Source organism: Carassius carassius, chromosome 23 (assembly GCF_963082965.1).
Source record: "Carassius carassius chromosome 23, fCarCar2.1, whole genome shotgun sequence".
Lineage (NCBI taxonomy): Eukaryota > Metazoa > Chordata > Actinopteri > Cypriniformes > Cyprinidae > Carassius > Carassius carassius.
The window spans coordinates 22,493,344-22,516,669 of NC_081777.1; the positions used below are offsets into that span (position 1 = coordinate 22,493,344).

The 23,326-nt window shown below is 37.6% G+C and overlaps 2 protein-coding genes across 4 annotated transcripts in view; one reads left to right on the forward strand and one right to left on the reverse strand.

Annotated features, from left to right (window-relative positions):
* Positions 1 to 12,378, forward strand: part of LOC132101528 (C-myc promoter-binding protein-like) — a 34,230-nt gene extending 21,852 nt beyond the window's left edge. For both annotated transcript variants that reach the window (XM_059506561.1, XM_059506562.1), the window contains 13 exons: positions 965 to 1,109; positions 2,702 to 2,824; positions 4,414 to 4,533; positions 4,907 to 5,796; positions 5,882 to 6,101; positions 7,475 to 7,566; positions 7,645 to 7,820; positions 7,903 to 8,008; positions 8,522 to 8,740; positions 8,902 to 9,019; positions 9,765 to 9,918; positions 10,014 to 10,078; positions 10,587 to 12,378. In XM_059506561.1, coding sequence (XP_059362544.1) covers positions 965 to 1,109; positions 2,702 to 2,824; positions 4,414 to 4,533; positions 4,907 to 5,796; positions 5,882 to 6,101; positions 7,475 to 7,566; positions 7,645 to 7,820; positions 7,903 to 8,008; positions 8,522 to 8,740; positions 8,902 to 9,019; positions 9,765 to 9,918; positions 10,014 to 10,078; positions 10,587 to 10,723 — 2,565 coding nt within the window. In that variant the 3' untranslated portion in view covers positions 10,724 to 12,378. The remainder of the gene's footprint in view (positions 1 to 964; positions 1,110 to 2,701; positions 2,825 to 4,413; positions 4,534 to 4,906; positions 5,797 to 5,881; positions 6,102 to 7,474; positions 7,567 to 7,644; positions 7,821 to 7,902; positions 8,009 to 8,521; positions 8,741 to 8,901; positions 9,020 to 9,764; positions 9,919 to 10,013; positions 10,079 to 10,586) is intronic.
* Positions 12,379 to 12,439: 61 nt separating this feature from the next.
* LOC132101529 (sodium/potassium/calcium exchanger 1-like) lies at positions 12,440 to 23,136 on the reverse strand. 2 transcript variants are annotated; one of them, XM_059506563.1, is made up of 10 exons: positions 22,992 to 23,136; positions 20,887 to 22,081; positions 18,998 to 19,060; positions 18,536 to 18,644; positions 16,236 to 16,319; positions 15,632 to 15,723; positions 14,745 to 15,005; positions 14,547 to 14,636; positions 14,267 to 14,433; positions 12,440 to 13,893 (listed from the first exon to the last, which is right to left on the reverse strand). In XM_059506563.1, the coding sequence occupies exons 2-10, from the start codon at positions 21,922 to 21,924 to the stop codon at positions 13,644 to 13,646; spliced, it is 2,154 nt and encodes a 717-aa protein (XP_059362546.1). In that variant the 5' UTR covers positions 21,925 to 22,081; positions 22,992 to 23,136; the 3' UTR covers positions 12,440 to 13,643. The 2 variants fall into 2 exon arrangements, with proteins under 2 accessions (XP_059362546.1, XP_059362547.1); XM_059506564.1 differs by lacking the exon at positions 16,236 to 16,319.
* Between the last annotated feature and the right edge of the window lie 190 nt (positions 23,137 to 23,326).

Consider the following 23,326-nt stretch of genomic DNA (forward strand, 5'->3'; position numbering starts at 1 on the left):
TTATAAAATGACATATCAAAAGTTGTTTTTAAACCTGTTTTTAATGTTGTCTGGGTGGTACTTCCTTTTCTTTTTGGTGTTTTGCTGGTTTTTGAGGATGAGAAAATGTCACGCAAACGGTGTCGCATCATCTGATTTTATTATATTTTACAAAAGTGACTTAATTCACACTGAAATGAAAACAACATAGACCACAAAATATATAAGATGTTGTTTTCTCCTAATTTTATAAATGAATAAGCATATTTATTTTGCATTCAAATTCCATATAAACTGCACAATAATGTGGTTAGTTAGCAATTTAGCTTTTAGCATTTTTTTCCTAGTAGCCTTTCAACTAGAACAGACAGAATCAGGACAGATGTGCAACCCATTTATGAGTCCCAACCCAGCCGCTGCTCTGGCATAATTGGTTTGTAAATGCCACCTGGTTTGACATTTTGTTATCTAATGAAATTACATCATTATATTTTAAGTATGCAAATACATTTTGGAGCCACTTTATATTTCATAAAAAGATGACAGATGACATTTGTGTAATTTATTTTTTGTGAGATAACTTCTTCAAAAGCTATCCTATGTAGGTGTGTTATGCTGATGCTCAAGAGCCTTGTGCTGGCAGTGCATTTGGCATGTGACTCTATTTCTCATGCCTGTTATCATTAGAAAAAAGCTTAGACTAGCAATCATCTCCATGTGGACCAGTTCTTGTGTGTGCTTTGCAAGACGTCCCAAAATACCAAGAGGACACACTCAGAAAGACATAAGTCCGGGCAGCTGAGTGTTGTTCCAATTCTATCAAAGTAATTACAGCTAGACCTTGAGAGAGAACACAATCTACTTAAGATAATGAGAGGCATTGCACTGTAGAATTATTTAGTTAATCTCTATGTGTGTGTGTGTGTGTGTGTGTGTGTGTGTGTGTGTGTGTGTGTGTCTTACTGTGCTATTCTTCTCTTCTCAGGCCGTTCTGGAGAGCACATGGCCTTCCTCCACCAGAGGGGGATACTTCCTTTGGGGAAAGCTGAGAAATGTGGTTCGGGGTGTGGTGCTATTCAAACAAGTATGGAGGAGGCAGACCACCCACCCAAAAGACACCCATCTCTCTGGTAAAACCCCCAACTCCATTTCACACATTCCACAGAAGTGGACACACTCTTTAAATTTCCTGTAAAAACAAAGTCAGGTCCAATCTAGAAAAATTACACAGGATTATGCTGCTTCTTTTCTTTCTCACCTCCTGTTATCCTTCTAATATTGTCAAAATGTAAAAAAAAAAAAACAATAATTAATAATGATATTAAATTAAAAAAATAGTCTTTTAATGCACTGTAAAAGCTCCAAAATCAGTATAAGATAGTGTACAAGGCTTGCAAAATATCTGAGTATGTCTAAATAAATTTAATTCAGGAAAATTTGACCCAAATCACCCATTTTCTTCAACTATGACTATTCTAACATAATATATATGTAATAAAATACATTTTAAAAGTAGTATTTTACCAGTCAATTCATCAGTTGTGAGTGAGTCTCTAGGTGCTTCTTATGAGAAGGAATTGCTGCCGGTTCCAAACTGGCCCCTTTTGAGATTTCATTTAGGTTAGGAAGCTGTATAGAAACGTTACTTTGCTAGACTCAGTTCCACACCAGGACTTTTAATTTCTCTTCTAAACAGAATAAAGATATCCCCTTTGAGACGCTAGCCAAGTCTACAGGGGAGCGTTGACTCAATATCGGTTCCCACTGTCAGAAAAACTCCATCATTTCTCACAAAGACAGGGTTACTTGAGTTTTGTGCCTGAGGAGGTACCAGCTCTCAGCTATCTCCCCCTCAGTACTCAGGCTAGATCCAGCCTGCCTGCTGAACCAGAAAGACTTTAATGGGTCCAATTAAGATAAGAGTCGATAGCCACCTCCTCGGCCACTACAGTTCACGGTCTGCACTTGATTTGATCTCCTCTTTCCTCCTCCTCCGCTTTCATAATTAAAACAATCTGCCATTACCCACAAAATACTGCAACTTTGTCATGCAGAATGAATTTATCTCATAGTAAAAGTCTTGAGAATGGATAACAAATTTCTATCTGGATACTTTAGATTGGTTCTGGGCCCTGTGTCTCACCTGGTTGCCCGTTGATGGATAATTGTTCAAAAATTTGCCCTGTGCATCATCAGCCGATCTCTGAAGTGTCATGTGTCACTGAAACTGTAGTAATGACTGCTGAATAATCAACCATCAGAAGAATAAACTGGAAACAGTTACTGTACAATATTTTACATTATAATAGCATAGCATCTAAATATCATAAAATAAAAATAAAAATTAAAAATTAACTGTCTACTGTCTAAGCATGTACCTTGAATTAAGATTATTTTACTTTATTTTTTTTAAGGCATAAACATAAAACCCCCATTTTTTTTATATTTTGGGTAAAATTATCATGTATTTTTGAGGGAGATCAGTTTGAACAATTCTCAATTTGAAAGCCCTCTACAGCCGTCTCACCATGTGGGTGGCTTTATTTTTCATTTTGGATCAGAAAACACACTACACACACGTTTTTTGATTGCTCTGTTGCCACTTTGAAACATGATGCAATTTTTGGCCAGAGAGCTTTTCACGTTGCAAACTGTTGTGTTTTGAAATATGTTACTTGTTAGTTCTCCTGCTAACTGTCTTTCATACTGTACTTCCGAGCAGATGCCAGTGATCTCGACAGTGTCAGCCATGGCAGTCTGGACAGCTCTAATGATTTGGCGGAGCGAGTTTCCATTGATACAGACTTCACTAAAATGGATTCCAGTGATGACAGATCCAGCACAGGTACCTGGTCTGCTTCACTCTGTCTGTGTTCTCGTTCCATCATCAGTTCTCCACTGCACTCTCGGCACAGCAGGACATGCTTCTCTCTCCTTCAAAACTCGTCAGAAGGCTTATTTTTCACTGTGGGAGTGAAAAGACATCTCTCCCTGTTTTTTCTCACTTTCAGTCTTCTCTTTTTTTAAAGCACACATTAGTACACATTTGGTTCAGTGAACATAAGCATTACACCCATTCACATGCCCCCTCAAATGCAACTTCCAAAACAAAAAACATTATCAAGTTTAATACAAAAAATACCAGGTTTGTACTTTTTCTCAAAATATATATTTTGGGGATGCATTTATTTGATCAAAAACACAGTTTAAAACAGTAATTTCTATTTCAGTGTATTTTAAAATGTAATTTTTCCTGTGATGACAGCCACATTTTTTGCAGACATTACGTATTCATTGTGATGTGATCTTTCAGTAATCATTCTAATATGCTGATTTGATTCTCAAGAAACATTTGTCAATGCTGAAATCAGTTGTCGTTTACATTTTTGCAGAAACCATAATACATTTTTTCTGGACACTTTGCTGTATAGAAAGTTCAAAAGATCAGCATTTATTTAAAAAATAAATCTTTGGTAAGATTATAAATGTCTTTACTGTCACTTTTGATCAAATTAATGCATCTTTGATTAATACAAATATTCATAATTTTTTTTTACAAATCTTACTGACCCCAAACATTTAAAAAGTAGAGTGCAGTGTTTTGCTGCTGGATCTTTAAACTGAGACTGGTCTAGCAATCATCTCCATGCCTTATTGTTACTTATATCAAAGGACACATATTTTTTGTTGTTGTATTTGTCCATAGAATAAAAGTCAGTATGGTTCAAAACAGCATTTGAGACCGTTAAGATTCATTACGTGACCAAAAAAAATACTGTACACCTTTATATTCCACAGAAGAAGGAAAGTAATGAAAACAAATGAGCACGACTGCAGTAGGTGCCTGACACCCATATCTGACAATAAGTTAAAAGAGCTCCTCTATATGTTCGTACAGCTTTTTGAAGTATTCTAATGTTATAAGCAGTGATGCCCATGGAGGAGATCTGAGAAATGTACGATTTGCAGTTACTGAGCACTCACAGACAGCGGTGTAGCAGGAGTCTGACTGAGGAGGCGAGAAAGGAAAGAAGGAATGACTAATGGTGTTATTTTAGCTCACCTCTGGAGGCAATGCTATGATGTGAGATTTATGCCCCATCAGCTTTCTCAGTGTGGCTTGGAAGCAGCCACCCTGTGAGTGTTTTTTAGTGTATTTCCGTCCCATTTTGGTATATTAGAGAGTTATGTTATCATTCCTTATGATGTGCTAGACTAAAATACCTTTGTTTGAAGCCGTTCTGTTAAAAAGTCTCTATCCAGTTGCATCAAATCACCCAAAATCCGTGAAGTAATACTGACAGTATGCTATACAGATTTGTGACGCATGGACATTGTGTAAAGCTTTCAATTGTGTAAAGATATATTTTTTTGTGCACATTGTAATGGTTTGCCAAGGTTTAAGGAGTGTTTCTATGTATTGTTTGATTCCAGGTGGTCAGTCTGATCAGGGCTATGATTCTCTGTCTAAAGAGGAGGTGAGGTTAGGAGGAGGTGAGGAGCAGAACTCATCTCCAGACATGAAGGAGAAGAAGGACAGAAACTCTTGCCCATGTGAGTAACACAGAATGCTTTTGTCCCTTAACATAAACAGGGTATGTTCACTTGTGTACTACTATATTACTCATTCTACAGAATGAGTAAAATCCAGTTATCACTATTAACAAACCATTAACTACAACTTTTGCCTCAATAAACTCCTAATTTGCTGCTTATTAGTAGTTAGTAATCAATGTGTTAATATTAGGCATGCTAATAAGCAACTAGCAAGTAAGCAGTAAGCAACACCTGCTACATGAGTTGCACTGAACACCTCTATGCTTTTACCTAGTGGTAAAGTGTGGCACTGCAAGTTATTAAACTGCTTTTTTATTTGCTTCATTTTAACAAGTGGCTCCCTGTTTTTCCAACTCATTTCAATGCTCAGTGTCCAAGACTGTACTCTCAAAGAAAGAGGATTCCTCTCCTATGGTTGAAATCCATCCATCTGCAACCGAAGGGGAAACCAGTGATGTCTTTTCTGAAGCCCTTCCAAAGACGAAAAGGCCAAACTCCCTGGATATTTTCGGAGAAAAGCCCATAAGGCCAAGCACTCTGGATCTAACCCCAGATAAGACAGTAGGAGAACTCACCAATGAATCTGTTCCAACATTGATCGAAATGGAAGCAGTGGGGGGCATCGTGAGCCCACCTAAAGTTGCTGTGGAGAGGACTCTTAGCTGCACAGTTGCCATGGAGAAGGAGCATATTGGCGTGGAGAGGAGCGTGAGCTGCAGCAGTGCTCTTGGACGAGTGGTTGAGAGGACAGGTATCGAATCAGGGTTTGATCCTCTGTCCCTAATGGCGGCTGAGACTCAAGCCCACAGTGAGGGTGATAATGCAGACACCCCTACCGCCCGCCGAGACCTGGCTGAAGAGATTCACCACTACATGAACAACCTGAGCAGCCCGTTAAGCCAGCGGTCTCTCAGTGTAGACCTGAAGGGTCGTCAGACCCCATCCCCTCACAGCTCTCCCTGCACGTCTGCAGGAATCAGCTCCCCCATCACCTCCCAACTCCAACCTCAGCCACGAACACGACTCTTCTCCTCGCCCTCTCTCCCTCAGGGCCGCGTGCGCAGGGTCAGGGAGCAGCGGCCCACCTCCCTGGCCTCCCCTTCCTCACCGACTCCCTCCTCTTCCTCTTTCTCCATGGACTCTCTGCTCACCCCGACCCTGGACGTGTTTAAGAGCAGCTTCCTCTCTGCTGGGAAGGGCGTTGCTGAGAAAGCCAGCCGACTGTATTCGCGACTTTCCTCCCAGACGTCTATAGCACAGGTATGTATGACGTTTTGTAACTTCTTACATTCTGATAATGAAATGATTGCTGAATCTCTTCACCTCTATTTATTATCCTCCCCAGGACTCCGACTGGGTCAGTGTGTCCTCTCTGGGGTCAGGTGACCCTGATTGCTCCTCTCTGATTGAGAGTGATTCCTGTGTAGACCCTGATGGGCTCTCTTCCCCACAGCGTGATGCCGCTCAACCAGTCACGCGTCCCAAAAGGAGCCCTTACAGGAGCAACCACTGCCTAGAAAGCCCATCTGCACCACCTCGACTCTACCGCCAGTCCTCACTCACTAGTACGTCTGCTAGATTCTAGATCTTCTGAAGAAACACTGTTATCTAGGTTAAAATGCCAAGCACTCATGCAAATTTTTTTATGCTTTGCGTCATCCTACATTCTTATAGATATTTCCAGACACCATTCTTCCATTCCATTTTTTCAATACCACAGATAAAACGATTCCTTATTGCCTCACAGAAATGAATGGGTGTCTTGATACAAAGTGAAAATAAAATAAAATAAAAACAATGTAGCACATATAAACCATTTTTATTTTAAGATTCCAATAATGATTTTATTACATTATATTACTGTTTTATTTTGCTTTCTAAAGACTGGTTTGAAATCATGACACTTTGTTATATTGACAGTTCAAGTTTTTAATCATAACATATTGTTTAATGTTTGTCCATGTAAAGTTTTATTTAAAAATATGTGTAGAAGTTTATCCATTTAATTAAAATAATAATGGACAACTTTTACTGTAATTTCAATATAAATATTCATTATTTAATTTTGTTACTTTATCTAATTTAAACTTATCTTACACACTTAAGCCTGGGCTCAAAAGAGTGACCCAATTTTTTTTGTTCTGGGTTTTCTAGACAGTGAATTGAGGTTGAAGTGAGCAAGCTTGGCAAAATGGCAAAAATTACATACCATATCTTTAATATTAATAAATGATGTTGATTATAAGTGGCTCCCTCTGTTTGAGGTAACTTTGAGGTTTCTCCTGAATAACACAGGCTGAAAATAGACAGTGTGCTAGAAAATTACCCATCAGGCTCTCCAATGAGTAATGCTTGTTATTTTCCGGTCTTTTGTTAAGATAACAATGTTGTACAATTAGAGAAACAAAGAAAGAGAAGGAGCTACAGCTATATTTAAATGCTTGTGAAGGAGTGATCATTCTAATTGTGAAGAATTCTATTGTGAAAATGAACTTATTTGCCGCTTTTCCAGGCCAATTATGCGTGATGCTTTGGGTGGGTGATTAAGCATGTTTTTGCATATATGGAGTGCTGTGTGTCGTTCATGAGGCTGGTCATTGTTTCTGCTTCAGCAGCTGCAGAAGTAGGCCAGTAGACAGAGCTGTGAGTGTGTCTGGCTCTGCAGAAATGGGGTCTGAGAGGGGCTCTTTAATCAGGCTGATGGGGCTGTGCTGGAGTGCTCCCCAATCACTCACATCCGCATACACGCTCTTTTCCCAGACTTCTTTAGAGCCTCTCTCCTCATTCAGCGCCATCAGAATTAGCATTCATAATCCCTGCAGGCAATCAACTTAAAATGTCACTTGTTTTTGCAGAAGATTGCTCTCTGATGAAAAACATCATCTCTTCAAAGCTCCTTTTGCCACAGCGAGTGACTTTTTTGTCTTTTGTCCTTCAGGTCCACCGCTGACAGTAATGAAAGCTCTGCAGACCCCAGATGCGTGTTCTGATTCCAGCCTTTCTCAGTCCATGCAGAACTACGCTGTTGAAGTGAGTTTTTGAATGACGTTTATTTTGAACTATTACTGTAAAAGGAGGTATGGTGGCTAATTTTGTTTGACTTTCTAGTTACGTATGTCCAGTTGTTCGCGCTGTAACACCTGTGAGAGTTTGGTGTATGATGAAGAGATCATGGCTGGTTGGACAGCTGATGACTCTAACCTCAATAGCACATGCCCCTTTTGCGGCTCTCCATTTCTGCCTCTGCTCAATGTAGACATCAGAAACCTGGGTGACCAGGAAAGGTAATTTGGTCTGCAACTACAGAATAGACATTTCTGTGGAGATATTCACAATTTCTAACTGTTATCTTTTTTATCTTATCAGATCCCCCTCTCAAGATGCACATTCTTGCCAGACAGACACCACAGATGAACAACCACAAGTTTATGATGCCACTGGCAATCTATCCAGCAATGGCAAAAAAGACCCTGTAAGAATACATTTCGCAAACTTCAGTTCATTACATTTCGTTGTTTTGGAATCATATTTTGGATGCATCAGATCTCTAATAGTATCTATACCGATATGTAGTGCAATGTACCATATTTTCAGGGATAGCAATTGCAGTTAATCTGAAACATGCAGTGATTTACATTCCAAAGCGACTTTATAATGCAATTAACCTTGAGCATGCAAAATATGCAAAGCACACATATTTGATTTAATGCATTACGTGAGCCAAAGTTTATTTATACAGTGCATTTCTCACATGCCAGTAGAGATCTAAAATACGTGTTTATGATGTTTATAGTGTTTATAAACATTGTAAACGGTATTTAATTATTTTTTATGTAATATGTAACATACACCAATGCAAAAAAAATGCGATTTTCACCAAATTTTTTCCAGAAATGCGGTATTATGTAATAGTTGATATGTCTGTGACTCAAAAGTTTGTTCAGTTGATTATGCTGGTAGTTATTTTAGTGTTTCTTTGCTGCAGGAGCCAGTTACCGTGCCCTATCTGAGTCCTCTGGTACTTTGGAAGGAACTGGAAAGCTTGCTGGAGAACGAGGGGGACCAGGCCATCTCATCTGCAGCCATTGTGGATCACCACCCTATTGTGTTCTGGAATCTGGTGTGGTTTTTCCGTAGGCTGGACCTGGCCAGCAGCTTGCCGGGCCTCTATTTGAGCTCCAAACACGCCTGCAATGATTCTCAGGTGGGTCTCAAGAATTCTCATGTGATGTTCCTCTTCTCCCATTTGTGTTTGAATGAATAAATAATCGTGAATGCATAGAAGCTGTAGGTGATGCCACTGTACTTCTCAATAAGAGCTTGCATAAATGTAATTTACATGTTGTTGTTGTTTTGCTTCTGCAGCCTCTGCAAATTAGTGCATCTGAAGACAGTAAGAATGTTTTGGTCCAGATCCTATGGGACAATCCCAGACTGCATCAGGACCCCATCAAGCCTTGCTACTTGTTCTGGAATTCATATTGTAAGAATATGATACAAATATACTGTATATACAAAGTCATTTACACAGAGCTTTATGGCTGTAAATGTGCATGAAAGTGGTTCTTTGACAACATATATTTATCCTGTTTGTGCTATGGACATGAGTTATGCGTCAAACCTTGAGGCTTTAGCTGGAGTGTGGCATTATTTTTCTAAAGAGAACAGATTTACAATTTTTGCCTGGTGGATGTGAAAATGTAGATATAAAATATATTTTAGTCATACATTGGAAAAGGAATCAGAGACATATTTAGGTACCAGAATACCAGAGAGTTGGTTCTTTTCACTAAGTCGTGTTATTAATATTATTTGTGTATTATAATAGCAGTTTTATATTTGAAATTCTAGTATTTTATTACATGCACCTGTCTTTTTTATTCATTTGTTTATATTTATCTTTCTATTTCAGTTTTTAATTGTAGTACTTCAGCTTTATTTATTTCAATTATTTGACAGGGAAACGAATAGTTTGTCTTTTCATTTAAGCTTTTATCTAATATTTATATTAGATATATTTACAATATTTCTTTAAGCTTTATTGAAATTTTTGAAAACGATTTGACTACTAGGTTTCGTTAACCAGACAGAACACCCTAGCAACTGCATTGAAAGCTGAACCAAAACTACTAAATGTACTTAACCCCCCTGAAAACACTTGCAGATGCAGCAGCTTTGCTTACATGTACCAGCCATCTACTTCATCTTGGGTTCATGTTTTTTAATAGGTGCAAATCCTGCAGTATTTGAGGAGGAGGAGCAGGCTGTGAGCCCAGAGCTGCTGCAGAGTGTTGTGAAGAGCATCCAGAGGAACGATGTCTACCAGCCCATGAGTCAGATACTGCAGCTATTGGGCACCAAACTGGGCTTCGTCAGACAACGGTATGAGAACAGTGTTTAAATGAAACACAGAAACTGATTTAAGAAACAGTTTGACAAGCTAATCTCTTTTTTTTCTTCTTCTTCATTATATGCAGGAGCTTATATAGAGATATCCTGTTCTTATCTTTGGTGGCTTTGGGCAAGAGTAGCATAAATATTGGTGAGCTGACTGCGTTATTATACTACTGTTTCAAAGTTTGGGTTCAGTACGATTTTTTTAAATAGTTTTTTATACTTCAATAAAGACACATTAAACAAATTACATTGTTATATTTCAAATAAATGCTGTTCTTTTGAACTTTCTAAAAAATACAAAAATATTAAGCAGCATAAGTATTTTCAACATCAATAATAATGAGAAATATTTCTTGATCAGCATATTAGAATGATTTCTGAAGGATCACTTGACACTGAAGACTGGAGTAATGACAGCTAAAAATTCTGAATTGACAAAATATATTAAAATAGAAATTGTTTTTTTTAAATTGTAAAATTATTTTATAATATTACCGTTTTTTATCATGCGGACTTGGAGAGCATAAGAGACTTCTTTCAAAGACAAAAAAAAAATTGTACTGACCCCAAACTTTTAAAATGTATTATATGTTTATCAAATCACTGAACGTGAGCACTAGCATCATTACTAACACCTTCATTTATTCTCACAGATGCATTTGACCGTGAATACAAAATGGCATATGACCGTCTGACGCCCAGCCAGGTCAAGATGACCCACAATTGTGACCGTCCACCCAGCGCTGGAGTCATGGAGTGCAGGAGAACCTTTGGGCTGCCCAGTCTCTGATTCACCTCCTCTCATTCATCCCTCTTTCCTCACATCCATCACACAGGAAGGCAATCAAAGAAGGAACACTTTGATTCGTTGTAACCAAAGCTACCTCTGGCTCCCATGAGGTCTCTTTCGACACAAGTCCTGTCTATTTATGTGACTGTTCTTCTTCAAACACTTCCTGTGAATACATCACTTTATATAGTCTGTGATTCTGTTCTTTTTCTTGCATTTCCCCCTCACTTTTGCTCTTCCACCTGCCTGGTGTCTTGACCATCAACGCCTTTTGGAAACTTGGGGTCATGTTTGAATCATCTAGCACCACTCAGGTAAACTTGAGTTTAGAGGTCATTGTAGATTAGGAGCTTATATCATTGTGCTCAGGTCTTTCCATCGCTCTATTCCTTCATGTCCAGTGAATCGTGGAGTGGATTCGGGACCAGTAGCTAAAGAACAATCAAATCGATCACGTTTAGGATGCATAGAAGCACAATGAGCAACCCCAACAAACACAGTCCCCTTTAGGCCGTCTAGGGGCACTTGTATATTTCGCATACAGAGAGACTTTGTGTACATAGTCTTATTATTTTGCATATTTGTATTATACAGTTATATTTTAAAACTGGAATTTGTCATAATTGACGTGTCTCCATTTGTAAAGACTATGCTGTTCGTAGTGTAAAGGTTTCTCTTTTGAGCGTGTGCTGTTTGTCGTCCTGGTCCTGGAGACCAGTCGTATGGTGATCGTCAGTGACACTGTCGTCTTGAGGGCCAGAACTGGACCAAATATAAACTCTTGACTCACACTTTACATGATGAGAAACATATTTGATGAGATTTTAAACTGGGGCGAAGAACAGTATGGAGACAAATTTACAACAGGGTATAAAGGGTATTATAGCGTGTCTAAAATAAAATGGACTGTTAATGTGAATCTGGTCGACGTATTACACTCACTTACGTAATCCAGTGTTTGCCATGAAGGTACATAATTATCTTTTTTTTTTTTATATATATTGCTTTATATTGTGCAATGTTGCATAAAGATGGATTTCCACTGTCGAGTACCTGAAGCATACAAGCACTTATTTACTCAGTTTGAACTCTAAACATGTGGTAACTTGAAATGTTATATTTTAATACTGTTCATTTTTTATTATTGTGTTAATGAAGATGCACTTTGAGTCTGTGTGGTTGGGAAGAGGATTGATGACGTTTAAATGTTTAAAATGCAATGGATTATGGAAAAGGTAATTATACTCAATGACACATTGATGTTAATGCCCCAAGTAGAAAAAAAACAAAAAAACAGATAAAACTGCCCTAAACATTTTAGGATGAATGTTTTTGTTTATTGACCCGATGCTGTGTAAAACCACACAAAAAAGAAGTGCTTTTAATGTTTAGCAGTTTTTGTATCATCTGCTTTTTACGTCCATATGGTATGGTAGTGAAACAAACTGACCTATTTCATGGAAGCTAATTTAAAGCGGTTAATGTGTAAGGTGAATTGTATTGTTTGTTCGTTTGAAACAAATCCTTTTGTTCGGGCAATGTGCTTTACATATCACTCCTTTTGTTACTTCTATTTATATTTGTATATATCATTTTGTCAGATCTGAGCCAGGTCTATAAAATTGTTTAAAACTGTAAATAAACACTTAAATCGACTCCAGTGTGTTTGTGTTGGTGTCTCTGGTTTGTTCGATGAAATATAGGGAGAAAAAAGTTGCATTTGAAACCCCATTTAATTTTGCACTGAACCAACAAATGAATATTTACAATGAGCAACTCTCAAGAGAGAAATCAACAAAATGTGCGACATTTTGAAAAAAAAAACAATCTTTGCCTCTATTCAGTAGTGAATTAAAACAGCAGTGTGATATTTGTATGGAAATTCACAAAAGAATTTTTTCTTATCAGAATCATACTGATTACATTAGTCTTTGTAAAGAAGTCTTTGTTATATGCTTGAGATTCTACTTTTATGATGGAAAAAAGTCATATCTTACATACAGCACAGGATCTGGAATTAGAACGCTTGCTAATGACATTTTTCAATGTTACAAAAATAATTCCGTTGCAGAATGATTAAATTACATCATTTACAATAATCTCACAATTTCTCCCAATGTAGTCCCATAGCTATCTGAAAACCCACAACATCAAACAATACAATCACAAAATTATTCAAAAACAATTTGGAAACATTTTCTTCTTCTTTTTTATCATTGGAAAAAATTTAAGCAACACTTTGACTTCTCATAAGGTTATAATCTTTGCGATGTTGTAGACAAATATGTTTTGCATGTGTGTTTTGGTATCATCCCAATAAACCTAAATGGTTGATTGCATCACAAATCGTTAAGTGAGAGTTTGAGAGAGAGAAAAAATACATACTACAATTAAACATATTTATTACTCCGTGGTCCTGTCCCAAATGCCACACTGGATGTGACCTTTGGTTATGCAATCATAATCATATTGTGTTTGCCAAGTCCACAGGGCAGTGGGGTGTCTTATTTGTCATTTTACACGGTTCAAAAGGGTGTTCAAGAGTGCCTCTGTATGTGGTCCCAATGTGCCCTTTTACAAAACCCACACTGATGGGCCAACACAGAAGTCTACATTCAACAATCCATATGGTATTACATCACCAAAGTGTGGATAACACAAATGGTGACCATTTGGGACAGGCCCGTTACCCTTCTCTGTTAATACTGCAGTCATTTTAATGTAACAAGCCAAAAGTGGTGGCCAAAAAGTGTCTGTAACAGTTAACTTAGTTTGGAAATTATGGCCAGTCATTGCATCCCCTTTCAAAAGATCTTGCGAAATACAGAATAAGCCAACAGCGAGTCTAGAGATGCTTTAAATATGTGTGAAGTTACAGTTCAGAACGTTTTAAACGACAGGACTTTATCCAAAAGTTTGCTCAGATGGACACGGGACATATAATGATTCGATCCTCTAGCATGACACTGAGCACCAGGAACACAAAGTAGAGGATGAACATGATGAATCCCAATACTTTATTCATCCTCCACTTACAGGCAGCGATGGAGATAATGACGAAGAGGAGCATGAGGAAGAGCAACACAATGGCACAGAACAGCCCATTACTGCTCACAGTAACCGGCGCCAGCGAGTGGCAGAATGAGTACATCAGCCAGGGCACCGGCAGCCTGGAACAGTGAGAGGGGATATAATTAAGATACACAAAATGAAAATAAGCGATTAGGCATTTATTCATACAAACGGGATTATAAGTGTGATATTTCTAAACAAACAACAGTTTAACATTTTATTATTAAGTAACTTACATTTTAAATGCAATTTTACCAGATACTTCGTCTATTTAGCCATTTCAGTTCAGATATCACATTCACTGAAAAATCCCTTCCATGTGAAACTTGCAAACTCAAACCAGTGGTGTGAACACAAACCAGTGAACACAAAGATCCTGTTTTCAGCCAGTCACATTTGACTACAACTGTGCACATAATTTTCAGCCTTTAAAACACCTGATTCATTACTATAAACTTTCCATTGTCTTACCCCATGGTGATGTCAAATATGTTGCTGCCTACAGAGCTCGAGACAGCCATGTCTCCCAAGCCTTTTCGAGCCACAATAACGCTGGTGATGAGATCAGGAATGGATGTTCCTGCAGCCAAAATGGTAAGACCCATGATTTCTTCAGAGATGCCAATGGTCTCACCCACCTAGGAGAGAAAATCTTGATTAATGGTTGCTTTTTTGTTTTGATATTTTATTTGCTGATGCAATGACATTTAAGTGTGGCTTAAGTGTTACAAATATCAGTTTCTACACTGACCTGATGTGCCCACCACACCATAAGATAGGAAAATATAGCAATCCATACTATTGAGCCAAGGAAAGTGATGACAAAGAACTTCTTGGATGCCTTTAAGCACAATATAGAGTAATATACATGTCAGTTTTACAAAATTTTGTAGAAGTGGAATACATACAAAAAAGCAATGCAAATGTGATGCTTTGTTTTGTTTCTCACAGGGTTTCTGACGTCTGGAACTGTCAACCAAAGTGGAAATACAATTGGCAACAGAAACAAATATGTGGCCTGTTTACGTCTGGCGTCTGGCCACTCTAAGGACAGAGGTTCATCATTTTCTCCTTCCTCCTCAGCCTCATCGTCAGTTTCATCATCATCCTCGTCATCATCGCTGTCTTCATCACTGTCATCTTCATCATGCCCTGAATCACCTGAACCTCCTGGCTTCTCTGAACCTCCTCCTGCTGCAGTGTCTTCTTCCTTAAGACAAAGTAAGAAAGAGACAGATGTAAACATAATACCCACATAGAAAAAAAATAATAATTAGGAGAACTAACTTAAAGCAACAGTTCACCCAAAAGTGAAATAAGTTAAAATAAGTTGAATCATCATTCAGTTTGTCCCAAACCAATATGAATTTCTTTATTCTTTGGAACACAGAACTGAACTTAAGAAGTTGATCAGTCCGAACTGGGAATGAATCATTCAAACCAGTTTTGTAACTTGAATGAACTGACTGATTTGAAAAAGATGTGACTTGATGATTACTGAATGATTACTTCATAAAACAGACAGTTAATGCATGATGAAAAATAACACTTAAATCTATGGTGCTTTTTTTGGCTTTTTTAAAACCTCTAGTTTTCCTTCACTGTAAAGAACGTTCTTCTAACATTTGCTTATGAGTTCCACAGAAGAAAGAATGTCATGACATGAGTTGTATGGTACGTGAATTATTTCTTAAATATTAATCACATACTTTGTTTGACAGATCATACGTGTCTGATATGCAACAAGGTAAATAATTGGTGAGCTCATTAAAAGTACACGTTTCTCAGATCTCCTTCTTCTTCTTTCCAACTTTTTTTGAAATGCAATAGGCCCACCTGTTGTGCCTCAGGCTTTTGACTAGTGTCTTCTTCATTGGCTCCTGGAGCCATGTCTTTGGAATCCTTGGACTGTTCCGTCTGATCTTCACCTTATTTAAACCACAATAATAAAATATCAGTCAAGCTTGCAAATACATTCTAAATGTTGCAATACTACAAGCTCCTCTCAGATGTGGAGTGAAGATTTCTTCAGTAGGAGTGAGTAATGTTGCTATATTGCTTGGCGGCAATTTCAAACACAGCAGTTGCGGCACAAGATAATCTGCATTGATTCCAAGCCACTCATGCTTAATTCATGAGATGGAGCGTGGTCATTATGTCAGGTAATGTGTAAAGCAGCTCTCAAGTAGAAACAAAAGGTGGATATATGGAATGCGGGATGCTGTGTAGATGGCAAAATGGGCCAAACTCCTGGCAGCTTGCCCTCTCTTTGTACCTTTCATCCAGCACACAGCTGGTGCGTTACTGCTTGTGGAAATGCAACATTAATAATCATTTTGAATATGCAACAGAGCTCATCTGTGAGGTAGGACAATGCACCGACCTGTCTACAAAGCTCTGTGCAATCATAATAGAACAGACTAAGATTATAAAATCTCACCTTCACCAGATTTTTCCTTGTTTTTGTTCTCTACTTTCCCCCGGGCCAAGTCGTTCAAAATCTCAGCCTTGTCTTTAAATTTCACTGCAAACCAGGAAAGGAAGAATATAGCTTGAATGTAGACTTTGACTGACACTGTCAGGGTCAACAATGGCAGTACCACAAATGACAAAAGCCCTCAATTCACAGACGTAAAACAAAATGTCATTTCCTCACATCTCACAGGCTACTACAAGACGGCGTCACATCACAAGAATAACATCACAAACACTAAGCCCCTTACCTTTACATTCCAAAGAGCTTCTAGCCTTTGCATCTCCATTAAACACTGACTCTAATGAGTAAAATAGATTCATATACAACAAATACCGTGGTGAGTTTCACAAATACAACTCCTACTGCCCTCCAAACAACTGGGAGTTAAATAAAAAAATGGATTTGTTTACAAAAATCTTTGCACAGTTCAAGGTATAAATGCATAAATGTTTGGGGTATCAAGACTGATTTCTTAGATTATGACATTATTCAAAAAAAAAATCTATTAAAACCAAAAGATTCTTCATTGTTCCAAACTTTTGACATTTGACTCAAACTTACGCTTTTTATTACTGTATATTATATTTTGCATTATGCAATCAAATCTGAGGTGTGGGGTGTTTAATTATAAGGGAAATAATTAAAACAAAAATGGAAATAATCAATGGGATTCTAATCAATAGGCTTCATTTCATTCAAAAATATTTTCTTTTAATTTTGGGGTGAAATATTACCAAGAAATTTCTTTGAGAGATTCAAAAGACTGATAAGCAGGCATTTGAGGCCCTAAAGTTGTTAAGTGCTTGTCAGCAATTTATCAGCCAAAATGTTGATATGTTCAACTGAATCTTTAAATTTATCTAATTGACTATGGCATGTAAATGAGCAGGGACCCCATCACAATAACAGGATTGAGCTGCTGGAGCCTGGCTCTCATCCAGCCTTTATGAGCTCAATCAAAAGCAGCTTAATGATGGAGCAGCACAGCGCTGGGAGGTTTTTGTGAGGACCCTGAGAGCGCAGGTGCTGCACAGCCTCATGAGGACATGCTGAAGGTCAAGGGGACCAACCCAAACCACTGACCACAGACCTCCAGAGCACCAGGGCTTCTGCCTTACACGTATGCATGCCAGCCATCAAGGATCCATACAAGGTAATCGTACGATATCATATCTTCAGTGCACATAGTATTTATGTAACTAGATTCAAGATTATGATGATTTTTCTGTATCTTATAATAGGAACTGACATTGCTGATGACATTTTTGTGATGCTAAAATAACACTGTTTCTGCACATAAAACCATCTTGTTTGAGAGCCTGTGTGCAAAAAGGTAATTATATAGTGTATGTTTAAATGGTGACATACACACTGATGTGACTTGACAAAATGTCATAGAGCCACTGCGATGGGCCTTATCTCACTACTATGAATCATTCTCCACTCCATAGACTGAGAAAGAGCTATTTATCTTCTTAGTATCAATCTGGACTTAGTGCTGTCATAATATAGAACATGCTTTGCTAATCCATTTGTACTGGGAGAAGGACAAAGGGACTCTCCTGCTTTCCACTTCTGAACGTCTTACAGTGCTTGCCTGAGGGAATACAGGCCTAATATATGATTGGTATTTTGATCTTTATACAATATTGATATAGAAAAACAGTTCAGAAGACGTAACCATAAAACATCCAAAGCAAAAAATTATATCTACCCTGTAACCAGTAATTTAAATCAACCACTTTGTATAAACAACAGTTAGTAGACATCATAAAATGGCAGAATTTGAGTTTTTAAATAATAAAAAAGCACTAGATACTTAGCATATACCTTTATTTAATATTAACATTTACTAATAAACTAATTCATTAAGCTTCTGATACAGCTTTCATAAACATATCTGAAAGTGATTGTTCACCCAAAAATTTAAACTCTGTCATCATGTCGCCATCTTTTCATTCCAAAACTGACTTTCTTTCTGTTGTGGAACATAGGAGATAAAAGATTTTTTAATGCGCATACAATGGATGCATGTTTTTTGGTTCCCAATATTCTTCAAAATATCTTCTTCTGTGTCCCACGGAAAAACGAAAGTCATACAGGTTTGGAACGACACGAGGGTGAGTAAATGATGACAGAATAGTCTTTTTATTTTTTGGTGGACTATCCCTTTAAACCACCAGATTTGAAATTTGTAACGGCTCCGTGCAATGTTTGCTAAATGAGTTATCATTCTGAGGGTTCAGGTACTGAAGGGCTCTTACCCTCTCCGAGAGGATCCAGTGTGTGAATCATCAGCTGAAAAATGGTGTTCCTCATAGTGCTGTTGTGCAGAGAGGCAGAACTGCCCCCGCGCTGCAGTGTGGGCTTCAACTACACAAGAGAAGAGAAATATTCTGACAAACGCTCACACTAAATGATCATGTCGAAAGAATTTATATCTGAACCTGCAAATTGTGTGGACTTTATGGAGAATAAATGTCTTAAATGTGTTGTTTATTTCATGTTAATTAAGTTAATAATCCCATATTCATATGACAGGAATATTCAATATTCAATTAAACATTGCTATGTCCAGGTTGACACATCAACACTGGCTCCACCAGCTATGTGATCTCTTTGGAAACAGTCATTGTTTTGTGACTATAGTAATGCATAGATAACATCCTTTTCCTTTAAGATTTATCAGATATCACATATTTTGAATTATTATAATTTGTTCATACCTTTAGTCTATTCTTGTCTTCTGGTTCAGGCGGCCTGTTCTCTTCACTTGAGGTCCCATTGTCCTGTGTGCAACAGCAGTTTAAAACATTACAGAGGATGCAAGGCACTGATGTGACCTTTGACCTTCACCTCTCATTCTACAGTTGAATGAGAATAAAGGTGACAACTGTTACAAACTTGACAAAGGATTCATTCACGTACCCTCATAGACTCAAAGGAGTGTATTTAAAATGTATGTATTTATTTGAAATGACCATATAATTTTTTTATTCTAAATGGAAGAAAACCTGTAACATAAGATTATGTAACAAAACACGCCAGTATTATTTTAGTAGTATTTATATACTATTATTATTTTGAATTAACTTTTTATATTTCCAGTCCTCAATTGAATTTTACTTTAGGTTTTAGTGATTTTGTTATATCTTTTGTCACTATTATTAATATTTCTAATTAGCTTTTATTTATTATTGTTTCAGTTTAAGTTTGAGTTATTTTAGTACTTGAACACCTATTTTATTTATATTACTTGCCAAGTCAACATTTATAATTTCTCTTTATGTTTTTTAAGTTTAGGTTTTTCATCTAATATATTTTATTTCAGCTTTAATTAATTTATTTTTTTTAATTAATGGCTTTAGTTTTAGTTAACATTTACAGCACTGTAACATAAGCACCCAAATATATAAAATTCTGTATTTTATTGTTACTGTTGTATTTGTTATCTATGATAAATTCAATCCAGTGGGTTTAGTTTGACAGAGATCTAGGTCCTCTGGGTCTAGTAAGCCTTCTTACACTATATAAGCTTCAATCACACTTAGTAGATTTAAACACTCTATATGTTACACAGTTTGTAAATCATAGCAGACCCTCAAAGGATTAAGTGAACGTCTTTAGATCAGTGTCATTGTTTTACCAGTCCAGAGGGTCTCTGTCAGATATTAGATTAAATTATAATAATTTTGATCATATAGATGATTAATGATATGCTGTCCATTTATTAACAGACCATTTTCCAGTATGAGACATATTTACTATAATCAGTACTCTGTCACTGCAGTTTAAAATCTGCCTCTCAGGTGGTATGTTATGACAGATTATTAAGTGTTGATCTCTCTAAACCCCTCTCTCACCACAGCGTCTAAGCTGAGGGATGTTCAGGATGAAGAAAGGAACATGTGAAAATGACCACGCAATTTTATTATGTGATGGGATAGTGTCACTAATACAGATGGGGCTGTCACAGAGAGCCAAATGCACCTGCTCCAAATACCTCGCTTGCTACAAGACAACTCATTAACAATGTCTGGCCCCAGCAGACACAAGAGATCCTTTTCATTTCTGTTTATCAAAGGAAAACGCAACCCATGCGTATCTGCTCAATGAATAAACATAAGTGACTCACATTCACATTCACCTGAGTGGGATTCTATTATAGCTCTCTAATCACAGATATGAGCAGATATTATAGCAGAATAAATGTTCCTCATCGCTAGAAGGCTTACCGCTGCAGATACCGTCAACACTATCCAAAACCAACAAAGTGCTAATTGCTAATTACAAATTGCTATCATGCAATCCATGTTCTTGAAATTGTGCATCATAGCACTATAAATTCACAAGGTTGTGGGTTTGAATCCCAGTACTGATCAAATGTGTTTATTAAATACACAATTAGTCAGTCTGAATAGAAGTATATGTTTAGTGAATAAATGTAAATAATATTATGCTATTTTTATTTGGCATAAACTTTTATTATTTGTAATTTTTTTATTTTTTTTGTATCCGATAATTTGGCCCTTTTATTACAAGTTTAGTTTAGGTTGTGAAATGTGATGCAAAAAACTCCTGTGTGAATATTAAAGGCAAAAATAATAAGGCGTACCTTCTCAGGTTCTTCGACTGCGATAACTTTGACTATGTTCTTGTGTTTCCTGAGTTGAGACTTAAAGGCATGCTCTATCTGAACATTGTACTTCATGAAGACAACATAGGTAGCATAACCGCCCACCAGCATCATACTCTCCCACCACATAATGGTATTGTCCAAGAAGAAGATGATGAGCATGATGAGATCGATGATATAGAACGAAACATCCCGAAAAAGAGGCCACCAGGTGAGGTGAAGCATCTCCCGGGAAAACACTGCACACATTCCGATCACAAATAGGATGTTGAAGACAGCCGAGCCAACGATGGTTCCAATGCCCACATTGCTATGAGAAATGAAGACCCCAATCAAGGAAGTGAAGAGTTCGGGAGCAGAGCCTCCAGCGGCCATGAATGTCGCCCCGGCCACATCATCTGAGATCTCCAGTTTGTCTGTTATAACCCCCAACGTAGGAACGAAAAACTCATCGCAGACGATGGCCAAAGAAACAAACATGTATACCATTCCAAAGATGTGAAAAACGACCCAGCCTTTGCGTCGATCCTCAATGGAGAAGATGTCCTCCGGGTACTCGCCCTTCATGTGTGGTGCCTCTCCAGGTCTGGACGTTGTAGTGTTGGGCACTACAGTAGTTGTATCGGTTGCTGGTGTAGGAACTGGGGTGGGTTTTGGAAGGTCTGGATCCACATAGATGCAATGGATGATTGTCCTGTTTGTGGTTGTTTTAGGTGTCTCTGTTCTAGATATTGTTGGGATGGGTACATTTGTAGCTGGTTCGGACGACTGGACCCCATCTGTGTGGTTGGAGCTCTTTGGCTCAGCAGTGGTCAAATTAGTCAAAAGCACTGTTGTCTCTGACCCTCCAGATCCAAGTTCAGAGCCATCCTCAGGTTCTCCTGCGGTTTGGGGCTCAGACCAGGGTTCTGGTAGTTTGGCTCTGATAGTGAGTTGATATAAAGAACAAAGGAAAACCCCAGACAGAAGAAATATAATCCGGCTAAGGTGAAGTCTCTTTCTTCGAGTCAGGAACATTTTCTAGTATGCTTCCTAAAGGGCACCAAGTTGTTTTTTAGGGCAATAACACCCGGAACATCCAGAATTTCCCCTCAAAATATGCAGGGGTATGCAGCTCTCACTCTCAGACCATTTCATCTCATTTTCTCTGTGGCGCAGGTTTCCTCTCACATACCTTACAGTGGATAAAAGGAGGAATACTGAGTGCAACAGTTGTATAGGAAACATTGAATACAGGATCAGCAGATTACAGTGGCAATTACACTCCTAAGATTGTTCATCTAACCAACACACTGCATTGGACTAAATTAAAACAAAAATGAAATTATATTTTAACAAATCTAGCTTCTTGTTAATAACATTGTTAGAAGCATGTGAACTGATTAAAATGTGGATCCAACTTATTATGATGCTCAGAAGTAAAAACACACACACACACACACACACACACACAAACACACACATAAAAACACTGAGCTTGGGGCAAAATTCCACTTAAAGTAATGAAATGCCCCTAATCATCAGTTATTCAACCTTTTATACATTTAATTCACATCTATCTATCTATCTATCTATCTATCTATCTATCAATTCAAATAAATTAATAGCACACTGTGTTATATGGCTTGTATGGTTTGGAAAAACGCCATAATAAAAAAAAAATAAAGGTACCCCTGTTTCAAGAGATGATATTGTACCTTAATAAAAAATAACAACTTTTGACACTGCTTCTGGACGAATAAATGATTAAGAAAACATTTACTGAAGCGATTCTTTCATTTAGGCTAAGTCTAAACGAACATAGCATGGAAAATATCCGTCTCATTTGTATTAAAGTTTTTGACATGCCTATAAATATATTAATAACATTGTGCCATTGTAAGAAGCTCCATAAAAACAATGAAGTTACGTATTTTGTAAACACAGCAGCATAAACATTAAAATGTAAAGTGTGACCAACTCTTTGGTGGCGGCAGGTATTTCTATATCAGCCATAAATTAACCATATTAACAAAGAGATGTATATTAGAACTTGCTTTGCTCTCATGCAAGAAATAATTCAGAACAAGCCAAATAAAACCTACCGGTTGAAAGACGACGCTGGCGGACTGTGGAGCGCTGCTGTCTCACAGCTGGACTGCGGGGAAAGGCACGGATGCTGGGAGCGCTGCTCAGGTCAAGCAGGACGCACCGCAGGACAGCTCTTCAGCGTGGATCAGCACAATACCTAATACCTGAAGTCTTTTAAGAGGATTAGATGTACTCTCTCCTCACACCATTTATCCCAATTATTTTGCTCTTATACGTTTCATTCAGAATTGTAGAAAGTGAACACACGCGAAAACTTGCTAATTAAAAATATAAACTGAAATCTTAAATAAACTTTTGTATAATAGTTTATTGTTATTGCATAATTATG